The sequence below is a fragment of the Theropithecus gelada genome, chromosome 6 (genome assembly GCF_003255815.1).
Source record: "Theropithecus gelada isolate Dixy chromosome 6, Tgel_1.0, whole genome shotgun sequence".
In the NCBI taxonomy this organism is placed as follows: Eukaryota; Metazoa; Chordata; class Mammalia; order Primates; family Cercopithecidae; genus Theropithecus; species Theropithecus gelada.
The window spans coordinates 98,845,547-98,871,759 of record NC_037673.1 but is presented as its reverse complement, the minus strand read 5'-3'; the positions used below and the strand labels follow the sequence as shown (position 1 = coordinate 98,871,759).

Genomic DNA, 26,213 nt, shown 5'->3' with positions numbered 1-26,213 from the left:
ATTCAGCCAACTTCACCACTCACCTATCTTGTATGAGATACTGCATATTCAAGTCATTGATTACAAATGGATTCCTGAGTTTTGCATAGGCAACCGCTTTGTCCAGTGGAAATCCTAAGAATACATATTATTAACATATTCTGTATAATCTCAAGATAAGCATCTATACTTTATTAATTTGAATTGATGCCACTTCCCATAAAAGATTAATTTCATTAACACATAACTGCCTTCTATAAAAGGTATGGAATAATATATACATAAACCTTGATTTAACTTATATATTAAATCTTATTTTTTCCTAATTTGATTGTTAAGGCACAGCAAACCAGTGGTTATATAACCAAATTTGGAGCACTGACATGTGAGTCAAGGTCCGACTAGTCAGTCACCTGAAATAAGGTAAAATTCACCTCATACACAAAGAGAAATCTATATATAAATAGCATGGGTGTATCAGAATCACCTGGTAATTTTTAAAAAATATATTCAACATCTCTTCTTTTCTCTTAGATATTTTGATGCCTACACACATAAATTAGCCGATAACCAAAGAACTTATGTACCTTTAAAAACAGTGGGCCAGGAGTGGTGGTGCACGCCTGTAATCCCAGCACTTTGGGAGGCCAAGGCAGGTGGATCACCTGAGGTCAGGAGTTTGAGACCAGCCTGGCCAACATGGTGAAACCCCGTCTCTACTAAAATTACAAAAAATTAGCCAGGTGTGGTGGCGTGCACCTGTAATCCCAGATACTTGGGAGGCTGAAGCAGGAGAATCACTCGAACCCAGGAGACGGAGGTTGCGGTGAGTGGAGATTGCGCCCTTGTACTCCAGCCTGGGCAACAGAGCAAGGCTCTGTCTCAAAAAAAAAAAAAAAAAAAAAAAAAAAGCTATACAAGCAAAAATTAATTCATATATGACATATATGCTCAAAATATATGAGCAGAATCATGCTATTGCTCAGTCAACATTAAAATATTAGAAATTAACTCCCTAAAACTTCTAGACTGGTAAAAGTACTAATTACAATGAAAACAAATCAAATAGTAGATATAGTTAAGAACAGCTCCCCTCTCCCAAAATCTAAAAAAATCTTATGATTATATTTTATTCTCTATATTGGCACTAATGCCAGGTACAGTGGCTCTTGCCTCTCCCAGTACTTTGGGAGGCCGAGTTGGGAGGAGTGCTTGAGGCCAGGAATTCAACACCAGCCTGGGCAACATAGCAAGATCCCATCTCTACAAAAAATTCAAAAGAATCAGCTGAGGGTAGTGGTGCAACCTGTAGTTCTATCTATTCAGGAGGCTGAGGTGGGAGGATCACTTGAGCCGAAGAGTTTGAGGTTACAGGGAGCTATGACTTTACCACTGTACCCCAGCCTGGTTGACAGAGCAAGACCCTGTCTCCAGGGGGAAAAAAAAATTGACAAAAAGTCTCCAATTTTATCCATCAATACACATCATTAGTTGTATACTGTAACAGTTAAAGACATAAACCAGCATTCAAATCCGGGTTCCATCTTTCACTAGCTATGTGACCTTGGGCAAATTTATTTAACGTCTCTAAGCCTCTGGTACCAGCATAAAAGGGTATTATACCAGTCTTACCTAGTAGAGTTTTGAGGAATTAATAATAGTGTGGATATAAGGCACTAAGCACAGTACCTGACATAGTAAGTGCTCAATAAATGTTATTGTTATTATTCCTTAAGAGGCAATATTTTAATAAATATCTATGGAAAAGGATAAAAATCAGCAAGCATACATAACTTTAGTATTCAACTATATAATACTAAGTATACCTGTGAAGAGACTATATTTTACAGCACTACCAGGATAAAGAGAAAAAGTATTAAAACATGCTGAAAATAAAACAAAACAAAAAGCTGTGGCCAGTTAAACCAGATTTATTCCTAAACTCCTCTTAGTTTTTGAAATTTGAATACAGATACTTTATATCAAGAATCACTTAGCCACAAATTACAAATCCTGCAAGTTTTGTAAAGACTCTCAGAATTCATTGCTTGTAAAGATGTCTCGATGTCTATGATTTGAAGCCTCCTTACAGAATTTAGCAAATAGAAAACACCTACACCGTTTCCTGCTTTTGTTTTTGTTAAAGAGAAACTTTTTCCGTACCAAGAGATGGTATGTGGAATATGACATTAGCTATAGCACCTAGTTTTTACAGGCAAATATGGCATTAATAGGAAGAACCATGTGAGGGTAAGGGAAGAATGCTTTACTCTCAAGGAGGAAGAAATTTCAAAGTTCTCTAAAATAAGCAGCCTGAGTCTTTAAAGATCAGTGTCTTGACTTCTCTATGAAATAATGAACATCAATTTAGGCTATGGTAGCACAACCATGCTCCATCTTCTTCCTCCTGAAGTAAGACTTTAACATAGCTCAGGACAACATATTTTGGTAACAAGAGATGATTAAATATGAATACATTTACAACCGAGAGCACATCTTTTCAATTAATAGTTCTTAGTGGGAAATTCACTTAATTCACAGATTCTTAGGCTATGAATTTTCAGATGTACCCTCAGCAATAATTTGATTAGTGGACTTTACAATGACATAATACTTAAGCTGAATTGATATTTCAGTTTGATTAATAAAATATAGCAAGGAATATCTAAAAATCTCAAATTATTAAGTTCTTAAAAATGAAGTATGAATATGTATATGAAAAATGATAGATCTTGTTCTATACAGCATAGAAAGGGACTTAAAGTATTCAATAATTCAAGAACTTGTCCTAAGAAACTTACAGATGCAAACAAGAGCTCACACAACCTTATTTTTAATAGTGAAAACTGGAAACTGTCCAAATATTAGGATATTAGATAAATTTAAATATGTTATGGTATATCCACACAATGATATACTATGCTACTATTAAAAACCACATTATCTAAGAATGATATGGTGGGGGAAAAAACTTCTTGATATAACAGTGAAAAAGGTTAAATATAAAATTACACATACACTATGACATTAAATTAAAAGAAAATACACAGAGAAGACATACACTGGAAAGAAATACATCAAAATGTTAATATCACCTGTCCATGAAAGTGTCTTAAAGTTTATTTTTGTTTTATCTCATAGTCTACAATTAATATGTATTAGTTTTATACTCAGAGAAGATAAAGGAGTTTCTCCCCCACTCCCCTTAATACCTTTAGAATGGAAAGAAATAAGACAATCACATAAAGGCCAGTTTTCCACTGGTTCATTCAAAATAACCTCCTCTTCAAATACTACTACTGTGATATATTTAAATAAGGAGATCCGTTCAAGAATTTCCTTCATTGGTTTGGATTTGGATTTCTTTGCCATGGAACATATTCCAACCACAATCTGCCTTTCTGGTGGCTAAAACAAAAATGAAACAAAAAATCGGGTTAACTTTACATGAACTCCAAAGTACAGCTATCTTCATTTGTTTTCCAAAAGTAGATAAGGCATGTGATCAATCAATAAAAGGGACATATTAACAAACAAAGGAATTTTAAAAAATTATATCATTGTTATAATAAACACTTAAAAAACAGTTTTCTACAAAGTTCTGGAAAAAAATTTAAAAACAAAAACACTTTCAGAACAAATATTGTTGCTATTTTCAATGAAATTTAAAACTAAAAAAGTACCCCCTCTTTAACTACCTCTAGCATTTATTTATCCTCCTCATACCAGTAAAGTATAGTAACAGTCAAAACCCATCTACTCTATGTAGAAAGATAAAGAATTCTCTTGCCTAAAATAAGACATAGTCCTGACTACAAAGCTATACAGTATTAAACTATTATTGTAGTTTGCACTTGAATATTAGTTGGTCACCAATGACAACCTGGAAGAAAATTTTAAAGAAAGCCACACTGCCAACAGAGATGTCAAGTCTCTTTGCCCCTCCTGTCTTCATAGTCAATACTCCTATTTATTGGGGTTACTGATCTCTGGCATCCTCGTAACAGCTCGAAGGCCACGAGTCAGTCTAAAACTTAAAAAGCAGGATATAGAAACTAATTTATGAGTAGCTCCTAGATTTATAAAATTACTCAAGATTCATTTGGTGATCTTTGCATTTAAGTGCTTGAGAGTTTTATCAAATATACAAAAGCTGTCTTCAGTTTCTCATTTCAATTCTTCTTTCTTCCATGATACTTTATATATTTCACACAACATTATAATCTAGGCTCGAAAGTGCTTTACTGGGCTTTTTCTTAATATATCTAAAAATAAAATTGGATAACATCAGAATTAATTAATTTCTTTTTTTTTTTTTTTGAGACGAAGTCTCGCTCTGTCACCCAGGCTGGAGTACAGTGGCGTGATATCAGCTCACTGCAACCTCCGCCTCCCAGGTTCAAGTAATTCGCCTGCCTCAGTCTCCCGAGTAGCTGGGACTACACGTGTGCACCACCACACCTGGCTAATTTTTTTTTCATATTTTTAGTAGATATGGGGTTTCATCGTGTTAGCCAGGATGGTCTCGATCTCCTGACCTTGTGATCCGCCTGCCTCGGCCTCCCAAAGTGCTGAGATTACAGGCATGAGCTACCACGCCCAGCCTAAATTATTCTTTTTTTATGCCTAGAACAATATTTCTGTATGGTCTCCTCAAACTCATGAAATGTAGAGTTAAAATTGTACTACAGTTGACTGGTAAATCAAATAGATTATAAATGCTAACCTTCCTGGAATCTTCTGTATTTATCCCTCTGACCATCCATTTTTATATAAGACCTTATTCAATGCTTTCCTGATCAAAAGTTTTGATACAGTTCATTATAATGTTCCTAAGGTAGATTTCCCCAGCAAAAAATGTACTCTAACCTAACATTTCACATTGCTTTACAATTTTTTTAAATGCTAATATATTAAGTCTTATGTATTACAAATCTATTTAATGAATATCTGCTCAATGGCTAAGATGAATAGGAACCATTCAAGTTTAAAATGTATAACTAAACTTACATTCTTAAGACACAATAACAGAGGTTCTCTGTTAGGTAAAACCTTAAAATCATGAAGATAATTTTTTAAACTGATCTGAGGTATTTTGTTAGGTTGAATGTCTAAAAAAACTATATTCACATCTTTGAAGTCTAAAAACGGGAGAGAAATCTTAAAAACAGAAGAATGATCTGGAATAAATCATTTTATAAATATAAAGCTATAGATCAAATAAACTAAATCAAGCTTCTGTAAAGTGATAATAGTGCACCATACGATGTGCTGAAGATTAGATATACAGACGTACCTGTACTCAAAGTACTTTGAGTCTAACAGGGAACACAGTAATAATAAAAAACATTGTGATACATGGAATAGAAGTACAGTTGGCCCTCCATATCTATGGGTTTCACATCCATGGATTCAATTAATCATGTATTGAAGATATTTGTGGGGGAAAAAGCATCTGTACCGAACATATACAGATGATATTTCTTATCATTATTCCCTAAGCGATACAGTATAACAACTATTTTTACATATTTATATTGTATTAAAGTAATTTAGAGATGATTTAAAACATATGGGTAGATGCGGCTTACATGTAAATATCACACAATTTTATAAAAAGAGCTTCAGCATCGGCAGATTTTGGTATCCACAGGGAGTTCTAGAACCAATCCCTCATGGATATTGAGGGACAACTGTATATACACCAATGTAAAGACACAGTAATGAGGAAGAAGTATTCCAATCTGTGATGAAAAAAAAAGCAAGGAGAGTGGAAAGAGTGAATGATGTGAAATCTGAGGAGGGTTTGGAAGAATGAAAAATAATTCACAAGGTATTCCAAAATAAGGTCATTTCAGAAAGGTGAAAGAGTACACACAATAGCAAAGATGCATGGTATGACAATAAATATGTGGAAATAAAAATGTTGATGTTACTAAAACATAGAAGGTAGAAAGAATGAGAAAGAGGTATGGATGTAGATATAGATGAGACATAAAAGCTTTCACATGTAAGAAGACTGGCTTTGATCTGCCAGTGGTGTTCACACCATATTCAGAAGAACTCTAGAAAAAGGGGATAAAGGCAGTAGAGGCTGAGTCAATAGTGCTTTCTAGTTTAAGTGAGCCAGAGATGCTCTGCTTTCATGTTTTACTTATAGGACTTCTAGATAAAACTTCAGATGAAAAAAAGTTTGAGCTGGTAAGAGAAGCCTGCCTGAAAATCTAGTTTTTCAGGGGCAGGAGGTAGCAAAGGTGCTCTGCATTGAAGGTTTGAAATGAGCTAACAGTAGAATTTGCATTTCAAATATGTGTAACTCCACTGTGAAAGATCGTTATTATAAAAAAGGGCTTAAAGAGTCATCTAATCACTATTTTTGGTTTTACTATTTTTGCAAAATAGAACAGGTTTTTCTCCTAAAACTAAATTCTCTTTCCAATTAGAAATATATGAAAAACAAACACGTACTGTAGGTATTTTAAATCAGTATTCACAGTAAAGTAGTCTCTACTTAAAAAATTAAATGATGAGTAAGAAAAATATTGGTCTAATGTAACTATAGCAAAATGAGCATAATAAATGTATATCATTTCTAAGATCCAGTATGGATAGAACATTATATCAGAAAGAGAACAAGCTTTAGACACACACACAAACACATAGATACTTTAGGTAGCCTACCCTGTTAGCCACTCAGTTTTCAGACTTCTGAAGTTAATAAATATGAGTATCTTCAGTTCAACCAGAACTCACATTGGTAACATAAGCTTAATGAATCTAGTTAAGTAATCCTTCTCCTTTAAACGACCTTTAAAATTATTTCCTTCTACTTATCATCAATTATTTGCTATGTATTTCTACATACAAGAAAGCTTTTGGATTTATGGCCCAGATTACTGTTTCTCTTTGCCACTTTTTTTTTTTTTTTACCTAACACTGAGTTACACTATGCGTATCACTGAAAGAAACTAAAATAGGCATCATTAAACAACATAAAGGTTTGACCCATAACTGTATTTATTGATTCATCATAGATTCAACAACATCAGTCATGAAGCAAAATATACTTTTTCAGTTTAAAAATTTTCCAACAAAAAGAGTCTTAAGATTAATTCACATTAACAGTGATTAGTAAAAAGCCTATACTGTATCGGTCTTCTCTCACCAAAGAAAAAACAAACAACTTACAGAATCATCTTCCTCCTCATCGTCTTCATCTGCATGGTGGAAGAAATGTCGATAATTTCCAGGATTTATTTCTGTATCTTCTGGTCCAACAAAGAATCTGGGGGCTTCACTCATTTTTATTTTATTTGATGTAGATATAATTGAAATGATTTATATTAGAACTGCCTCTAAGTAAATAGCATCAGAAGAAAGCATTCTCCATATATTAGCTAACACACAGGTCTGCGACAGCTTGTTTCTGCTTATACAATCACTTGATATTTTGATGACTGTTGGCAAATACTCTTTTGTTCTTAGATATCATTGCTTCATTGTTGATATCAAAGTTGTTGCAATTCAAAATACAAAGACAGTGAGGCTATTGCTTTCTTGAGTTGATACAGCAATCTTCTTACCTAAAATGCAATGAAAAAACTAATTTTGGGAGGTGCACTCCAAAAACATTCCTGTAAAAAATAATTTTTAATGACTCTTGTAAAATCAGCACCAATAACTTGATGTATATTGTTAAAATGAAAATACAATTTCTCCCATAAGAAAATTACTTATAACTAATAAAAACGAAAAATTAAGAAACTAAAACTGATCCTCAGTAGTATACATCTTAGCAACTTGACAAACATATGAATTAACAAAAAGACTACACATTAAATTCTTCATCCCAAAATATCTAAATCAATTAAGAGAAAATTACTCAAATTATAACAAAATTATATTAAAGCTAAATCTGTTAGCATATAGTTACGAAATATCTGAATGCAATGGAAAAGAACAGACAAATGGAATGCAGCTTTAAAAACCACTAACAAATATTAATCTGAAATTACATTAAGTCAATTTGTAAAGCTGTCTGTAAACAGGTATTTTAGGGAACATAAAAATTCTATATTCTGGTCTCATATATAAATGAACAAAAAAATATTAGAATCAGAACAAGATTTCATTAAATAGCAGCTCTTAAACGTGTAGAAGTCGAAAACTCTTTAACAAATCTAATAAAATCTATGGATCTTCTCCTCAGAAAAAAAGAAAGTACATGTGCACTAAATTCTGCAAGCAATTTTATGTGATTCACTGACATTCAAACTCTTCCACATAACCAGGCATCCATGAGTATCAGTTAAAGAACTATCATAGCTTGCACCTGTAATCCTAGCTACTTGGGAGGTTGAGGTGGGAGGATCGCTTGAGCCCAACAGTTTGAAGCTCCAGTGAGCTATGACTGTGCCACTATACTCCAGCTTGAATAACAGAGAAAGACTCTGTCTCAAATAAATAAATAAATAAATAAAATAAATAAGAACTATCATATAAGAGCAGTATCATCTCAAAATATTCCTTACCATAGTTGTTTACATGTACTTGTTTCCTGGTCATATTAAAATTAATTATATACCAAGATGAAACTACGTAACAAATGCTTCATTTGATTACTGGTAGTAAAAGAAATTAATTGATCAAATATTCTTAAAAGTCAAACAATATGCTAGGTAGAATTAAAAGCATAACTCCAAAAGTTCTATTCCTAAAGATCTAATTCCAGTATAACTGGTGACTCCCCAGTAGACATTAAAATCAATTTACCCAGTTAGCCTTCACTTTAACCATCTTTAAATTACAGTGTTACATTTAAAATAATTTGCAATTTAAAAATAAAAGTAGAAATAATTTACTTTATAAATCAATGCCTTTTGTTCTATTCCTCTGCATTATTTAACATGTAAAAAATGTCTACTGAAAAAAAAAAAAAACAAAAAAAACAGAAAGTTTCCAGTTGCTGTAAAACTTGATGTTGGTGGATAAGTTGATCTCAGTTCTGTTTTCTATCAAATGGCAAATATCTCTTGGTTTCTTTTAAGTTTTTTACTCTTTCCATCTAAAAAGAGCTCAAATATTTCGATAGTGGAAGGGGAATGTTCTGGAGTCAGGTACATCTGTTTTAATCTGTCACTTCGTAGCTAGTGACTTACGCTAGTTGCTATTAGTCTATAAAAAAGGAAGAATAGTAACATCTGTAACCCTGTAAAGACTAAGTGAGATAGCATAAGTGCTTGGCGTATATTAAACAATAAACCATAGTTTCCATAAACACTCCTATAAACCAAACTCCCTACTGACTCTAACATATAAATCTAAAAGAATCTGAAATGAGTGTTATGCTACTAAAAATGTCCACACTCAATGCAGTAGTTCTCAAACATTAGAATGCAATGGAATCACCTGTAGGGACTTGTTAAAACACCAAACTCAAAACTCTGGGGGTGGGGCCCAATATTTTGCCTTTCCAAAAGTTCCAAGGTGATGCCGATGTTGCTCATCTTGGAATCACACTATAAGAACAATTGCTCTAGACTCAAAACTGGATTTGAAAACTTTTTCTGAAAGTTGCTCAGCTCCGTGTCCTTAGTCAAGTTATTGAACCTCTCTAGTCATCATCTGTAAAATGGGATTCTAAATTTCATATATTGTTTTGACAATGAAATTACAATACAGATGCCACAGCAAATAGCACATATTAAGCACTCAGTAAATGTTAGTTGTTTAATATCTTGTTAAATGTTGTTATGACAGTTTTCTAACAAATTTAATTGGCAAGGAACAAATATAAATAACTCAATTTAGAATGTATCTACTTACCTCTTGTCTAATGAGTCACAGAAATTCCTCTTTGCCACTGTTGTTGTTGGAGACCTCTACATCTTTTCTAGTCTTACCACACCGCTTGAGACTATCATGAACACTACTGCCTGGGATAATCATTCTTCTCTTTCATACTTTTACTGGTCACAGTCAGAGCTACCTGATCCTCAAAATAACACCCTGGATCATCCATCAGTCCCACCTAGTATTCAGATCCCCCTTACCTGAACTTAATATTTCCAAGCCATCATTGTAGCCCTTTCCATGGGTTCCCTCAGGAGCCCAACTATAAACTAGTAAATCTCTGCTCTCAAAATCAGAGGAAATGAGAGCTCCTGCTCCTGCAGCTCAGCCTGAACGCAAACACATAACCAGTTTTCCTGAAATTCCAAAAGCATTTTCCAATGGAAACACTGTTATAAATTGTGTCTCCTTTCCAGGGCACTAATAGTACATCCATGTAATAGGGAATAAATAAGCTTCTGCAGGCTGGCAAAGGCAATCTGGTTCATTTATAAGATTACACAAAAAAAGCCCATTCCAAGTTCCACACAACCTTCATGTTGATTTTTTTTTTTCCTTCTTCAAATGTTCATTTAATACCTTTTTGCTGAACCTGCATTTCCTTCTGCCTGGAATTCACTGCTCTCCTTGAAAGTTCCTATGCCGCATTCAAAAACCAACTGGAAGGTCTTCAATGAAGGTTTTCCTGAGAACTATCACACCTTTGATAGGCCCTAAAGATACGTAAAAACCCTCTCCCATCTTCTATGTTCCGCAGCTTTTGGATCTATCTTTTCACTTATCTGTTTCCATCAGAGTTGGGTTTTTTCCTCCCCAACTTTTTATTATGAAAAATTACAAATATTCACAAAAGTTGAAAGAACAGTTTATTAATCATCCATATGCCCACCATTATACTTAACGATTGCCAACATTTTGCCATGTTTGCTATTTATACACACACACATACACTTGCTGTACCATTTGAAGGTACTAGATATCAACACACTCCAACTCTAAGTACTTTTGTATGCATCTCCTAAAAATAAGAACATCTTCCTATATAAACACAATTCCTTTTCCACATGAGAAAATTAATAGTCCATAACACTGTCTATATTGTGGTTGTATGGGGGCTCCTAGAGAATGAGGACCTAATCTATATATTCCCGCTACTTAACTTGGTTCATAGCACTTATTTGGGTAATCAACAAATGTTCTACCAATTGTTCAGTTTAATACTCTCACAACAACTACTCTGAAAGTTATATGAATTTAAAATTTTAAAATTTTCTGCACGTAAGTTTAGTCATTTGCTTTAAATAAACCTGTGCTGCAGTAAGTACAGCATTCTGAGTTCTGTACTACTTAATTCTGCATCACAATGCTATATAAAGACAGAGATCATGTCTAACTTTTGTCAGACATATAAGTAGGTACACCAATTTTTTTTAAATGAATGAATACTTTCCGACACTGAAAATGTTAGTGAAGAAATTGAAATCAAGGAAGAACAGAACGGGACAATAGAATACAGATTTTGAAGGCAGACAGATCTGGTTTTTAACACAGATTGAAACGTTTACTTACAACTGTTTACTAGGGCAAGTTGCTTGACTGCTCCTCAATTTCTAACTCTGTAAAATGGTGGTGATAATCTAACATATCTCCTGGAATTGTTGAGAGGAACGAATGACAAAATATGTAAAGCACTCGGCACACATAAGACTCAGTTAATGGCAACTATCATTATTTTATCTATCTAAGACAAAAAAAATCAGCTATTTCATTAAATAATTCACAATAGCAAAACAAAATCCTGTCCCAGTGTAGAGCGAGGATTTTATGTGCTAAGGTCAGCTACGCTTCCCACTTCCATAGTTAAGCCTTCCAGCAAGACACCTACTACCCAAAGGACTCCAGGAGTCGCAAACTCCCAGGAAGAGGTCAAGAACCTCGTGAATGAGATCCCGGGATCACCACACTGGCCCTTTCTCCTTCAGGGCGCGGAAGGCTGCAACGCCCTCCAAATGATTAGGTGCGGCAGTGACCTGCAGCCTCGGTCCCTACTCTGAAAGGCTGCAACACACGAGGCTTTTGTTCTGTTAAAGTGGGTGTGGGGTTGACAGAGAGGGATAAGGACTAAGGAAGAAAATTTTTTAAAAAGCCACCTCTACCCACAGCAGTCCCATAACTCGAAGCTAATCACTTCGGTGGAGCCAGGAACAGCGTGGGGTAGAAGCTCGACAGTTCCCTTTTAGCTGAGCTTCAATTTCTGGGGTCTCAAACCCAAGAAATGAAAAAGGGAAGCCATGGAGGGGCAGGAGGAGAAATCAAGGCGCGAAAGGACCCTCAAAGCTCTACTGTCACTCCACGCCCAGGCTGTCATTCGCTGCAGCACATGCCCCTCGGTGGAGCGCGTGTTTAGGCTCTGCAGAGCACAGGAGACAAAGCAGAAGCCCAGCAGCCGCCTCAACCCTGGCATGATCAGGTTCCGCATCTCCGGTTCTCCTCCAGTTTTGGGGCCCTCACCTGCCACGAATGCGGTCGTCACGCGAGCAGTTGTGAGATGGTCAAGCCCATTCAGGTCTAGGTTACCCACTTTCATCCCGGAGGCAGGGGTGAGGTGTTCGTCAAGTTACTTCAGTTGTAGGCGTGGACGTAGGCTACTTCCTTCAGTAACAGCTATAGGGCCACATAGGGGCACCTCAGGCTACTACACCTCAGAAATCTCCGTCACGCCTCTTCCCCGCCCTCCTCGCGTCTCACGCCGAAACCTCACCGGGCGGAACGATTTCCGGCAAGAGCCAAACGATCCGTCCTAACCTTTCTGACCGTGGTTCCAAGGCTCCCAAAAGGACTGGCCTCTAAAGGACCTGGGTAGTTCCGCTTCCGGCAGCGCCAGATAAATCACGAGAGGAAGCTTAAATCTGTCGTTTGAATTTAGGACCACCTCGGTGAGTGGTCGTTCTGGTGTGCTGTGTCATCCCTACTTGTTTTTTAAAGTGAGGCGTAACCCGACAGTAATTTCAAAACCATTAGCCTCGACCGGCCTAAGGAAGGGTTTAATTGACTCTGTGGGGAGATTTTGCGCAGGCGCCGTTGAGACGGGAGGGCCTTGGGCGTTGCGATGTCCCGCGCTAGCTGAGCAGAAAGGGCGAGTGCCGTTTCGGGCCTGGGGAGATGCCTACTGGGTGTAATTGAGTTTTACCAAATGGTCATTTTCCTGCTGATTCTAAGTGTGGTTGGACCTTGCCCTTAAGATTCCGTTAACAAGTCGCCCAAAGCTTAGGAAATGCTCCCTCACAGGGTTTGAAACTCCGAGCACTTTTGGCCGGCATTGAAGAATTCTCCCCATTACTTTGATCAGTCATTTAATCAGAAATTTTGCCCCAAATTTAAATAAGTGGCGGGGAGAAACGTGAGGTCAAGAGGGAATCCTGTCCCGTAGTTTTAAAAGAAAAATGTCCACTTTATCTCAGTGTAGGTTTTTCTTAAATGGGCATTTCTGAACCAAAGTAGATACTTTTTAAAGTGGAAATGCGTTTATCCCATGTGGCTTCATGTGAATGCATATGGCGATGAAGGCATTTTTTTTGTTAAATGAATTTGTACTCTGAAGTGAACCAGATTACAGAGAAGTGTATTTAAATTTACAACTCCTTGACGTTGCATGAAATTGTGCGTGTCCATTTTTTGGAGCTTAAAATAGAATAATTCAAATGTCAGAATTCCGATCCAAGTTAACGTGTTGATTGAAAATTGTAGATTTTAAGATGGAACTAGCGGGTATTTTAACCTTTTAGGGGCTTAAATTGGTAGCTTTGTTTTTAACCCTTGGTGAAACAGTTAAGTCCTAATCTTGACGTAATACCTAACTGCCTTACTGTATTGAACACAAACATAAAATTATCAAAGGAATTAAGCAATGAGTTGATTTTATTTGATGTTATGGAGGGGACAAAGTGTGTAAAGCTTAACCAAATATGACCCTGACATTCCTCATGCAAAACTACAAGTTGTAATCAACCACTTTCATTTTTTCTTATTCCTACACGTTTAAGTACGTAAGTAATGATTTTAAGAGAAATTCTTGAAAATATGAGCATATCCAAAGAAGTACCAGGACAGTCTTTCTTTATGTAGTTAAAACCACTTAATAAGAAGATATTTATATTTGTCCCGAATATTACAGTTTCAAGCCATTTTCTCATAGTAACTACTTTTCAAATACATTGCTCCTAGGGACCAAGTAGTGTATGTATGGGCTTTGAAAAAACAAAAACAGAAACTGTTTCTTTTATGTTACTTTTGTGTATGAATACCAATTATTAGCAGTAAAACTTTAAACTACTTCAAGGGCTATGCTTTCTGTGAACTGAGTTTTCTTTCTTACGCATTTTCTTTTTCTTTTGTCATCTGCCTCTCTACCTCAAGAACCAGCAGTTTGTGAACTGCATTAGACTGTAATATCGTTATAAAAGAATACAACTCCTGAGTCTTCTGATTTTCTTCTTAGCACTAAAGCTTTATAAACATTGCTATAAAGCATTAACACAATTAATGAAAGGAAAGATATTTTAAAATATTTTTTCATGTAGATGAAGATTTTGAGAAAAGAAAGGCTTCTCTGTTACTCTAAACAGCCTGATATGGATGATAATACTTAGATATGATAATAATTATACATTACTTTACCATATACAAAGGACTTTTAAGTCCATTATTTTCATCCTCATGATTGCAAAAATGTCCTCTTCCAAACATAGATATTAAGGCTTAAGTCTATACCTTCTTAGACACAGTTTACTTATAGTGCCATGTTCGTGAAAGTGAACTATAATGTTTTCAAAAGTGAAATAAGTTACCTTTGGAATATTTGCTATAATTTTTAATTCTCCTTTCAGGAAATGCAAGTAATTCTTTATTCATTCACAAATAGTTGAGTGTCCACTGTGTTCTGAACATGATGTTAAACAATGTAAACATAAAAAATTAATAAGCTATTTCCATTCCTCGTTTATAATCAAACTTATTGATTACAAAAATCACTTTAAAATTTGTGTAACAGAGGCCTGAATCAAGTATTATAAAAGCTAAGGATGACAAGTTAATTAACTTATTGGTATAGCACCAGGGAAAAGCATAAAATTTGAAGTAAGAGACTCCAAGTTACAAATGTCAGCGCGTGTACTCACTTTATTACCTTTAGTAAATTGGACAATCTCTGGACCCCCATTTTCTTACCTGTAAAATGGATATAAAACTAATACCAACTCCATGGAGTATTGTGAGGATTATCATAGTAAAATACTGCATAACTATTTGCAGCTGTAGTCGTGAGTCACTTAGCAGTGGGAATAAATTCTGAGAAATGCTTTGTTAGGCAGTTTCAGCAATGCACGAATACAGACTACCTACATGAACCTAGATGATGTGTGTGTGCGTGTGCATATATATATATATATATATATCTCTTCATATAAAAAAAAATGTCCCTGCACATTATTGGGTATCATTGATTTCTCCTGCTTGATCTGCAGTGCTAATATCAAATGCCCTATATCAGGTTCTATATATGCTCCGCTATCATCTTATCAGACCAGTAGGCAGTCCATCCTTGACCAAAACATTCTTATGTGGTGGCAATTGTTTTTAAAATTTTTAATTTTTAAAAATTATTTTCTCTTCCTATACTTTTGGCTTTTCCACATGTCATATAAACAGAAATATATAATATATAGCCGTTTGTGTCTGGCTTATTTCACTTAGCACAATGATTTTGAGATTTATTCATATTATTAGGTCTATTTGTAGTTTGTTCCTTATCAATGCTTAATAGTATTCCGTATGTGGATCTACTATAATTTGTTTATCCATTCACCAGTTGATGAACATTTGTTTTCAGGTTTTGGCTGTTAGGAATAAAACTTCTAGAAACATTCACTTACAGGTTTTTAGGTGTATATATTTTCCTTAGGGTTAGTATCTAAGATTGGTATTGCTGGACCATATGGTAAATTGATGTTTAATTTTATAAGAAATTGCCAAACTGTTTTCCAACATGTTTACATCATTTTCTATTATCACCAGCAAGAGTATCCTTGGTAGTACCTAGTATTGTTAGGTTTTGTTTTGTTTTTGTTGTCGTTAGTGTGTAGTCATGTCTTATTGTGGTTTTAATTTACATTTTTTCATTGTCTATTGATGTTGAGCATTTTTTCATGTGTTTATTTACTAACCATATCTCTGGTGAAGTGTCTGTATTTCTAGGTTTTAAATTGGGTTGTTTTCTTGTTAAGCTTTGAGAGTTCTTTATAACTTCTAGATAAAAGTTATTTATCATATATATATGTATTGCAAATATTTTATCCCAGTGTTTTCTCTTTTTTTGGCAGTTCTTTAAAGAATAAAAATTTTAATTTTTTCTTTATGCATAGGTGCTTTTTCTTTGCTATCTAGGAAGCCATTACCCAACCTAAGCTCACAAAGAATTTTTGTTGTTGTTTTCTAGAAGTTGTATAGTTTTAAGTTGTACGTTTAGATCTGTGACCCACCATGAAGTAATTTTTACATAACATGTGAGGTATTAGTTGAGGTTCACCTTTTTTCAAAGGATGTTTAATTGTTACAGCATTTGTTGAAAAGATTATCCTTTCTTCATTGAATTACCTTGGCACCTTTGTTAAAAATCAGTTTACCATAACTGAGCGGCTGTTTCTGGCACTATTCTGTTCCATAGATTTAAGGCTGTCATTTTGCCATTATAACACAGTCTTCATTACCATAGCAGTATAGAAAGTCCTGAAACCAAATAATGTGAAATTCTTCAACTATATTCATTTCTCAAAGTTGTTTTAATTATTCTGAGTCCTTTAGCTTTCCATATCAATTTTAGAATCAGCTTGTCAGTTTCTGCAAAAGAGCTTGAGGGTTCCTGATTGGGACTGCATTGAATCTATAGATCAATTTGGAGAAAATTGGCATCTTGTCCCACTTTTTCTCAGAGATAGAGGGGGAGTTACTCTAGCTTTCTGCATTCTAATCAGAAGCCTATATGGGCATTTTTAGTGGTATTTCAGAAAGAAATAATTTTGCTCCACGATTATATTCACTATAATATATTTAGTGGAAGAGATCACGGATGAATCCCTGTTTGTGAATTGGATATCATCCCCTGCTGCCATCTCAGGAACGTCATACCATAATTTTTTTTCCTCTGTTTTCAGTGGTCTTTCTAGAAGCCCGTCCACTAGCATTAAACTTTTTGGGTTATTCCTTTGTTGAAAGCAAAACAATCTTGTTTTAAAAAAAAAATTGTTGTAATTGTAGTAAATCACACATAACATGAAATTTACCATCTTAACCATTTTTAAGTGTACATACAGTTCAGTGGCATTAAGTACATTCACATGGTTTTACAACTATTACCACCATCCATCTCAAGAAGTCTTTTCATTTTGTATAACTGAAACTCTTGACCAGTTAAACAATAACTCTTCCATTCTCTCCTCCCCACCCTCTGTTCTATGCAACCATCATTGTTCTTTTTGTCTGTATGTATTTGACTACTCTGAGTACCTCATATAGGTGGAATCATACAGTATTTATCTTTTTGTGACTCATTCATTTCACTTAGCTTAACGTCCTCAAGATTCATCCATATGGTAACGTGTGTCAGAATCTCCTTCCTTTTAAAGGTGTGTGAATAAATACACCATGTTTTGTTTATCCACGCAGCCATTGATGGACACTTGAGTTGCTTCCATCATTTGGCTGTTGTGGGTGATGTGGCTAATAAGACGGCTGTCAAAAATTTTAACCCCACTAGAATGTAAACTCAATGAAGGTCAGGAGAATCTACATCTTGTTTATTATCCTGTCTCCAACGTTGTAACTGGCACATAGCAGTTACTCAGTAACGTTTTTTAGATCAACAAATGAACCTTACATCTGCCTCTAGCAACTATCTTGTAGCTCCTTGCCTTTATAGCTAAGCTCAAGTTTCTAAATCCACTTTCTGACTTTCCACTCTTTCCTTGTGTCATTTCAGTCTGGTTGCCAACCGCCCTGCTATACTGTAACTGTACTGTGTACTGTTGCCAAAACCACTAGCTACATTATGGTTCTTATATCACTTAGCCTCTCTGTCTACTTCTAAGAACAGTGTATTTGCCAAACTTCTATTACCAGAACCTCTTCCTGCTTTTTTCCTATGTCTCTGGCTATTCTCATGTCCCTAAAGGTTTACAATATATTTGGGAGAGAGACATATAAACTAATATATTCAATAGAGTGTGTCAGATTTTATGATAAATGTTGACACATATTACTGTGAATGTACCAAGGAAAGTGTGCACAATTCTCCCTGAGATTGGAGATGTGATCAGAAAGGATTCATGGATGAGTGAACTCATTAATGTTGAAGGATAAGGATATGTCCACTGCACTTCCTACTCTGTACACTTTCCATCTGATCCTTCTTCCATTGCCTTAACTTCACCTACTTTTTACATGCCGAGTTTATCCATGAAGAATACAACCTGCTTAATATTGTCATCTTTCTCCCTAAGCCAGAGCTTCAGACAGAAGTGATCCCAGATTCTTCTTTGCATTTACTCCACACATCTAGTCGGTCACAGTTATTATATAATGTATCTATCCATCTATACTGGCACTGCTTTGGCTCAGAATTTCCTCATTTCTTGCTTTAATTGTACAGTAGTTTCCTAGCTGACTGGTACAGATATTCCTGTCTCTACCCCAATCTCTATTCCATATTGGTGTACAATACACTTTATAGAATAGAAATCTAATCTTGTAACTCCAAGTCATTCTTAAAATGTTAAGTTATTCCAGGTTGGAGTGGTTAGAAGACACTCTGTAGGAAATGACACGTAGCCAGAGTTTTGAAAGATGATTAGGGGCTGGCGAAATAGCAATAAAGTTCATTCCAGGCAAAAGTATCAATGAAAAGATATGAACACACTGCATGGGATAGTTGAAGAACTGTGGTTATTTTTTGAATTGAGAATGCCAAGAGAAAAACGTGGAGAGACTGATAAAGAACCATATCTTATAAAGCTTTGCATAATGGCAGAGGTATTTAGATATCATTAGTGTCATGGTCTTAATGGTTGTATTCTCCCAAAATTCATGTGTTGAAATCCTAACCACCAAGTTGATGGTATTAAGAGACTGCACTTTGGGGCTGGGCGCAGTAGCTCACACCTGTAATCCTAGCACTTTGGGAGGCTGAGATGGGTGGATCACTTGAGGTCAGGAGTTCGAGAGCAGCCTGGCCAACATAGTGAAACCCCATCTCTACTAAAAATATAAAAATTAGCTGGACATGGTGGCATGTGCCCATAGTCCCAGCTACTCGAGAGGCTGTGGAACGAAATTTGCTTGAGCCTGGGAGGCAGAGGTTACAGTAAGCTGAGATCATGCCACTGCACTCCAGTCTGGGCGACAGAGCACAACTCTGTCTGAAAAAAAAAAAGAGGTAGAACTTTGGAGAGGTGACTTGATCATGGGTCAGAGCTCTCATTAATGGGATTAGTGCCTATCTTTTAAAGAGTCTGAGAGAAACCCCTTCCCCCTTCCCTCATGTGAAGTTACAGTGAGAAGACAGCTGCCCATAAGAAAGTGAACCCTTAGTAGACACTAAATTTGCTGGCATCTTGATCTCGTACTTCCTAGCCTCCAGAACTGTGAGAAAGAAATTTCTGTTGATAAGCCATCCAGTTTATGGTATATTTGTTATAGCCTCCCAAGTGGACTAAGACAATCAGGAATGGCAAAAGGCATATTTTGAGTTAAGTGAATATTTTGATAAGATTTGTGTTTTAGTTTGACCTCTGACTGCAGTGAGGACAAGGACTATATTAGAGACAGAGGACACAAGGTCAGATAGAAGGTGAGTGTGAGGTAAGGCAGTAGCAATGGAATAAAGTTCAAGGTTCTACCTCATCCACAATCAATGCTTTTCCTCCTTCTCCAGGTGGATCTGTGTCTCTGCACATCTGTTTTGATAGTACTCTTCGCATACATCTGTTATAACACCACTCTAAACTATATAAATGCTGATATACTCCTCTTTTCCTCTCATACCATAAGCTCTGTGAGGACAGGGATTTCATCTTATTTAACTTTGCATTAGTGTCATCTAGTATATATAAGGGTTTTAGAGCTCAGTAACTGAATGAGCAAATTCAAGGTTATATGGATGAACAGGCAAAAAACTATTAAAAAGGGTAAAACTTGGAAGTTCTACAGTAGGCACAAAGAAGATTAGGAGAGGTCAAGATCACTTTAGATTCAGAGATCATGGAACGTTTGCTTCATTGAGGTGCTAGAGCTTGATTTCGAAAGATGGGTAAGGCTTAATCAGGTGGAAGGATATACCATTTAGGGGGAAATGATGTAAACCAAGGTATAGAGAATGGTTGGGGATATGGCCATGGGTATACAAAGGAAACTAGTGAGAGAAGAAGCTGTGTTATGTCCTGCCAGGTTGTAGAGGGTAGGCTAAATAGTCTAGACCTTAGCCACTAAGTAGAAGATAATGCCCAGAGGCAGTCTCATAGTGTCCACTCTGTCAAGTAAATCATTTGGAAGATAAAAATATGCTAGGAATAGTCTAAGTAAGTTTGAAGGTGACTATGTCAGGCAAATAACCACGCCTTTAAGTCTTAGTTCTGTTGTCGAGTCAAGACAACTCACCCATATAAAAATGAAAATAATATACTTGTGAAAGCATTTGTGAAATATGAAAATTTGTAGGAAATTTATGGTTTTTATGTCTTCTCCCAGTGATTTTTATGTCCCTCTCCCTAACATAGATATGTGTTAGTCTTCTCCCACTAGTTTGATAAGAAAAAAACAAACCAAAAACTTTAAAGAGCTCAGTCTCCAAAGATTTTTGTAGTGGTTTCCTTTTCTCCTTGTCCCTGTGTACTATAGGTTTACTCTGAGGAGAGCAAATTTCTCTATTTCAATCTATTTTCAGTTATTCAAAAGTTAAAGATTTCAAAGCAGAGAAGTTAATTTCAGTAAATAGACCTTTTCTGAGGAGTTTTTATATATTCGTTATAAATAGAAAAACCAACAGTGTTGTAATGGCATAGACTTAATATATTGAAGACTTCATCTTTCATTAGATAGGAAAATTTTCTGGTCTCTCCAGGAGGTAAATGGGTAGGGGGAGGAAGACAAGAGATGGTAGGAACTTGGAACCCCAGAGGTTTTTAAATATAAGAGCAAAATACAGAAGCTACTGTGTATTACACAGACTCACATTTTTTTTTTTTTTCCAATGGCTAGTTTGTTTTCTGCCAGTTCCAGTTACCCACATCCCTCTGTGTTTTGGGGCCTGTACTTCCTCTAAGGTGTGAGAGTTTGTTTTTTTCCTTCTGTGGGCTTTTACAGGCCTGAAAAAGCTTCTCCCCTTTTTAAGGCCCTTCAGGAGTTTTTGCAATCTTTACTGGTCTCTAGAAGGGAGGAAATACACAATTTTTATCTTTCTTTTATAAACCTCATCTTCCTAAGATACCATGCTCCCAGCTGGCTGCAATGGGATATTTCTAGATTTTCTTTTAGATCGCTTAGATGATTTGGGACATTAATAGTTACAAAAACTATTAAGGGAAAACTATAACAGGAGGTTATATATAGTATATTATTAATTTTATAGTATGTATAGTCTGTATATTGATTTCATCTAAACAGGTTTCTGTCCCTTAGACTTGAAAGAATGTGTATCACTGTAGTATAGAGATGAAAATAAAGGACACAAACTAAAAATGATTTTGGTTTCTTTTTTTTTTTTTTTTTTTGAGAGTTGAGGATGATTAATGCAGAGCTAGAATGACAGGCAGGCAAATGGATGGGTAGACAAACGGGATCTATATTCCCAACTTGAAATCACACAACGCTTCATGAATTGAAAATTGATTAGGAAGTAAAAGTTTGCCATGGAATCCTGGCAGAGGAGAGAGTATAGTGAGGATGACATGGAAAGTAAAGGTATCAAGAGGTCTTACGTGGCAGATTGGAGGGCAGTAGGATACCACTAGTGTTTCACCACAAATGGTTTGAAAAGCACTGACCTAGAGCGACGTGAAACTTGGTAGCAATAGAAGTGGCTACAGGACCAGAACAGAGTATATACGTGGTAAACTTCTTGATACCTTTACTGTTTCCATGTAGTGGCTATTATGACTATAAAATATTTATAAACATTTTTGTACACAGATTTTGATAGTCATAGACTCATTGCACTGGAATATAAACTTAGAATTGCCAAGCCTTTAGGGTAAATTTGTGTTTAGCTTTAGAAGAAACTCAGTTTTCCAAAGTGGCTGCAACATTTTTTCCTCCCACAATGTATGAGAGTTCCAGTTGCTACCTGTCTGCACCAACACTTGGTGTTGTCTTTAGTTTTTAATTTTAGCCGTTCAGTAGTGTGTAGTTCTTAGTCATCGTGGTTTTATTTGCATTGCCCTGAGGAATAACGATGCTGAGCATATTTTCACTTGCTTATTGACCATTGGATATTCTCTTTTATGAAGTGCTGTGTAAAAATTTCCCCCCATTTTTTGAATTGGGTTTTGTCCTTTTCTTTTTGATTTTTAGAAGTTCCTTACATACACTGGGTCTGACTCCTTTGTTAGATATATGTATTAAAGGTATCTTCTCCCAATGCGTGTCCTATGTTTTCACTTTCTTAATGGTGTCTTTGATGAGTACACATTTTTATTTTGATAAAGCACTATTGTTAATTTTCTTTCTTTTAAGGATAGTGTTTTTTGTGTCTTATTTAAGAAATCTTTGCTTATCCTAAGATTTGAAAGATCTTTTCCTATGTTTTCTTCCAGAATCATTGTCATTTATCTTTCACATTTAAGTTTATGATTTTTCTGGAATTAATTTTTGTGTAAGATGTGAGGTAGGTGGTTAAGGTTCATTTTTCCCCCTAGTACAGTTATCTAGTTGTCTAGCATTATTTATTGAAAAGACCACCTCTTTCCTCATTGTATTGGTATCTTTGTTGTAAATGTATTGACTTTACATGTGTGAATATAATTCTGGACTCCTTGTTCAATTACAGTGATGTGTCTGTCCGTCCTTACGCCAGTTGGCTTGTCTTATTTACTTTATTTGTATAAAAAGTCTTAAATCTCATCCATTTATCTTTGAGATGATTTAGAAACTGTGATAGGCTACATTTGTTTGGTTTGGGGTACAGCCATCTATTAGATGAAAAAAATCATATATTTAATAATCAGTTGGAAATGAATTAAACTTAGAACAAACTAATTGTCTTATAATACTTTATAGAGATAATTAACTTGTTTTTTAGGTCATGATGGGACTGTGTTAACATTTCAGAACCTTTGTTTTTAAATTGACATACACTTTGTGTTAACTTAAGGTTTAAGAAATGTGCTGTGACTCTCTCTGGAAGTTAAAAATAGATCAGAAAGATGGATTTACATTTGCAAAGAGCTGTATTATAGGGGAAGTGAATTGATAAGCTGTTTAAGCCATGGCGATAGGCACAGTCTGTTCTGCTTTGTTCCAGCATTCTCTTTCCAGTAAATACTCTTTTAGTCTCATCCCTAGATCCTCTAGTGGTCAGTAAACATCTTTTTTTTAAATGTAATTTCAAAATTGTAAGATACGTGTCAGAATCCTAGCAGGAGACAGAAGACATTCTGGTGGGATTTTAAAGAAAATTTAATGGAACTTCTTTCTATAGACAGACAGTAACAAAGTAAACAGCATGGCACCTGGAGACTAGCAGCAGCAAACATAGTTACCACCTTAGGGCTGAGGTGCAAGAAGAAGAAATAACCATGAATATATTTAGAAATAATATAAAGCTGTATTTCTTCTCTTATAACTTATTTATTTAAATGTCACATGACAGGATCTTCCTGTGTTACCATCCCGTGAAAGTAACATTTCAGTTGATAGCAAATGAAATTTTAAGTAAACCTTTTTGAAGTGTACTGGTTCATTTCCTTTTTTCTCAGTATGTGGAAAATTTTCAGCATTTCTTATCAAGTGGAAAGAGACAAGATAATTTGTCATGGGGTATATCAAAAATAGCATTTGAGTATTTTCGTTCATATACATCACTGTTCCTTTCCTGTACTGCAATTATCTCCCTCACAAATAAATTCTGGGAATTCTCAGTTCATATGTAAATAGCAATATGACAGAAGTCTTAACTTAAATAGCAATTCAGTTAGCTTAAAATTTAAGTTACCTTTTTAAATACCTTTTACCTAGGTTCACAATGGTCCGTAGTGGAAAAAATGGTGACCTTCATCTTAAACAGATTGCATATTACAAACGAACTGGTGAATATCATCCAACTACACTGCCAAGTGAGCGAAGTGGTATAAGAAGAGCAGCAAAAAAATTTGTCTTCAAAGGTAAAATTCATGTTCAAAATTTTGATTATTGATTGTTCCCTACATTCTTCTTTGTGGAAATTTGAGAACTTCTGTAGTAATTGGTTGTTGCTAAATAATTACCAGTTGAATTGATGATGCCACTCAATCAAAAGCAAAATAAAAATTACACTCAGCTAACTGAAGGCCAGTAAGCATGAAAAGGGTGGTTTAAATTATAGACAGAATATGATACCATGAAAGAAAACGAAACATTTTTCTAAATTAACGACTTCTGCTTTTACCCTTTCGTGGTCTCTAACGGTGCACTTTCCAGCACTGATGCCACTTTCAATGAGGAACTTTTTTGATGCTTAATAGGAAAATGTTGACAAAGTTAACTGGTTTGTTTACTAACATGAAAACTGGAAGGAATTAACTATATTTCTGTGATCATGTCCCCCCAACCCCACCACTGCCATTAAATATTCTCAGGATCACATTCATTTTAGGACCCTTGGATCTTCCTGAATGGACTAAATATTTGAAAGGCAGTGGGATATTTATCTTGGAAGGTCATGATAATTTTTCCCTCTTTTTCCGCATATAAAGGGGAAGAGAAATTTGGGATGAGATAAGCAACAAGTAGTCACCAGATAATTAAATGGATTTTGTGTTATAAATGGTAATTTTGTCTCTTAGGCTTACCCCAAAGCAGGTTAATAAAACTGTAAGATAATAAATAAATGCCTGCTTGCGTCTCCCTGTGTATATCCCTACCAATAACTCCCTTATACTTAAGATTAGACAGACCCATTACCTCTTAAACTGAAGTGAGGATTCATTCATTCATATATTTGATAATTTATGTAACAAATGTTAACTGGGTTTCTGCTATGTGCCAGTCACATTCTAAGCCTTGGAGATATATTGAAGAATAACATAGATAAGGTTCCTGCTCTTAGATTGCTTATCTTCTAATTCTAAAAAGTAAGGAATATTCCACTCATCAATCTGCTTACTCATATTAGTAGCTGAATGGTGTATTTTGGAATTTGAATAGCTAGCCCATTCACACTAGAGAGGTAGATGGTGATTTGCTCCATCCCCTGGTTACTTCCGAGCTGAAGATTCTTCTCAGTTGTACTCCTAAGGAAACAGAATTGTCTTGAGGATTAAAGTTTTTTCCACTTCCCCACTTCACCATCCCTACCTTCTACTCAGATATAGAAAAAGCGGAGAGAGCTGTTTGCTTGCAAAAACGCAGTGATGATAAAACATTATTTTAGAAAATTCTGTTCCAGGTAGGTGTTTCTCTATATGTAATTTATTTGCTAATCTGTTCCATTTTTAGGATGTGCCTGCAAAATCTTCCTACTTTAAGTACTCCCATAGAGAGATAATTTCGTATTTCCGTACTTATTACATGCTTTGGTGAACAAGCTGGCTCTGTTTATATTGATAGGTACAAAATTATAGCAGCTACCGCCCTTCCTAAGTGTCTAAGTAAGTGTAACAGCTAAGAACCTTTGTGTGGTAGCATCATTACAAATAAATATTTTGTTTTAAATGCAGTAAGATTTTATAAAACAAAACAAAAACCTTCATGGTTTAAACAGAAGGCTATGATTCTCTTAGAACTACATACATCTCTAAAAATTATAATTCTATCTTTTTGGTATCATTTATTCCAGAAAAAAAGCTGTTTTATGTTGGAAAAGACAGAAAACAAAATCGTTTGGTAATTGTTTCAGAAGAGGAAAAGAAGAAAGTCTTAAGAGAATGCCATGAAAATGACAGTGGAGCTCATCATGGTATATCCAGGACCCTCACTCTGGTAGAATCCAATTATTATTGGACATCTGTGACCAATGATGTCAAACAGTGGGTATGGCTTATGTATTTAGAATGTTATGAATACTGTCTTTCTGATAGATATTTACAATTTATTATTTCTCCAGGTTTATTCTGGGTATCACCTCTCATTAAGTATTTTTGGCA

General features: G+C 35.3%; 2 protein-coding genes across 13 annotated transcripts in view; one reads left to right on the top strand and one right to left on the bottom strand.

Annotated features, from left to right (window-relative positions):
- PPIP5K2 (diphosphoinositol pentakisphosphate kinase 2) overlaps nucleotides 1–12,631 on the bottom strand; it is a 77,265-nt gene extending 64,634 nt beyond the window's left edge. For 10 of the 11 annotated variants that reach the window (XM_025387757.1, XM_025387753.1, XM_025387755.1 and 7 more), the window contains exons 1-4: nucleotides 12,343–12,583; nucleotides 7,168–7,562; nucleotides 3,192–3,387; nucleotides 24–114 (exon numbers count right to left, since the gene is read on the bottom strand). In XM_025387757.1, the coding sequence (XP_025243542.1) occupies nucleotides 24–114; nucleotides 3,192–3,387; nucleotides 7,168–7,281 (401 nt within the window). In that variant the 5' untranslated portion in view covers nucleotides 7,282–7,562; nucleotides 12,343–12,583. Of the gene's footprint in view, nucleotides 1–23; nucleotides 115–3,191; nucleotides 3,388–7,167; nucleotides 7,563–12,342 lie in introns of all 11 variants that reach the window. The other variant, XM_025387752.1, reaches the window with a different exon arrangement.
- Nucleotides 12,632–12,692: 61 nt separating this feature from the next.
- Nucleotides 12,693–26,213, top strand: part of GIN1 (gypsy retrotransposon integrase 1) — a 33,938-nt gene continuing 20,417 nt past the window's right edge. The window contains exons 1-3 of one of the 2 annotated variants that reach the window (XM_025387750.1): nucleotides 12,693–12,767; nucleotides 24,109–24,254; nucleotides 25,907–26,100. In XM_025387750.1, the coding sequence (XP_025243535.1) occupies nucleotides 24,116–24,254; nucleotides 25,907–26,100 (333 nt within the window). In that variant the 5' untranslated portion in view covers nucleotides 12,693–12,767; nucleotides 24,109–24,115. The remainder of the gene's footprint in view (nucleotides 12,768–24,108; nucleotides 24,255–25,906; nucleotides 26,101–26,213) is intronic. The other variant, XM_025387751.1, reaches the window with a different exon arrangement.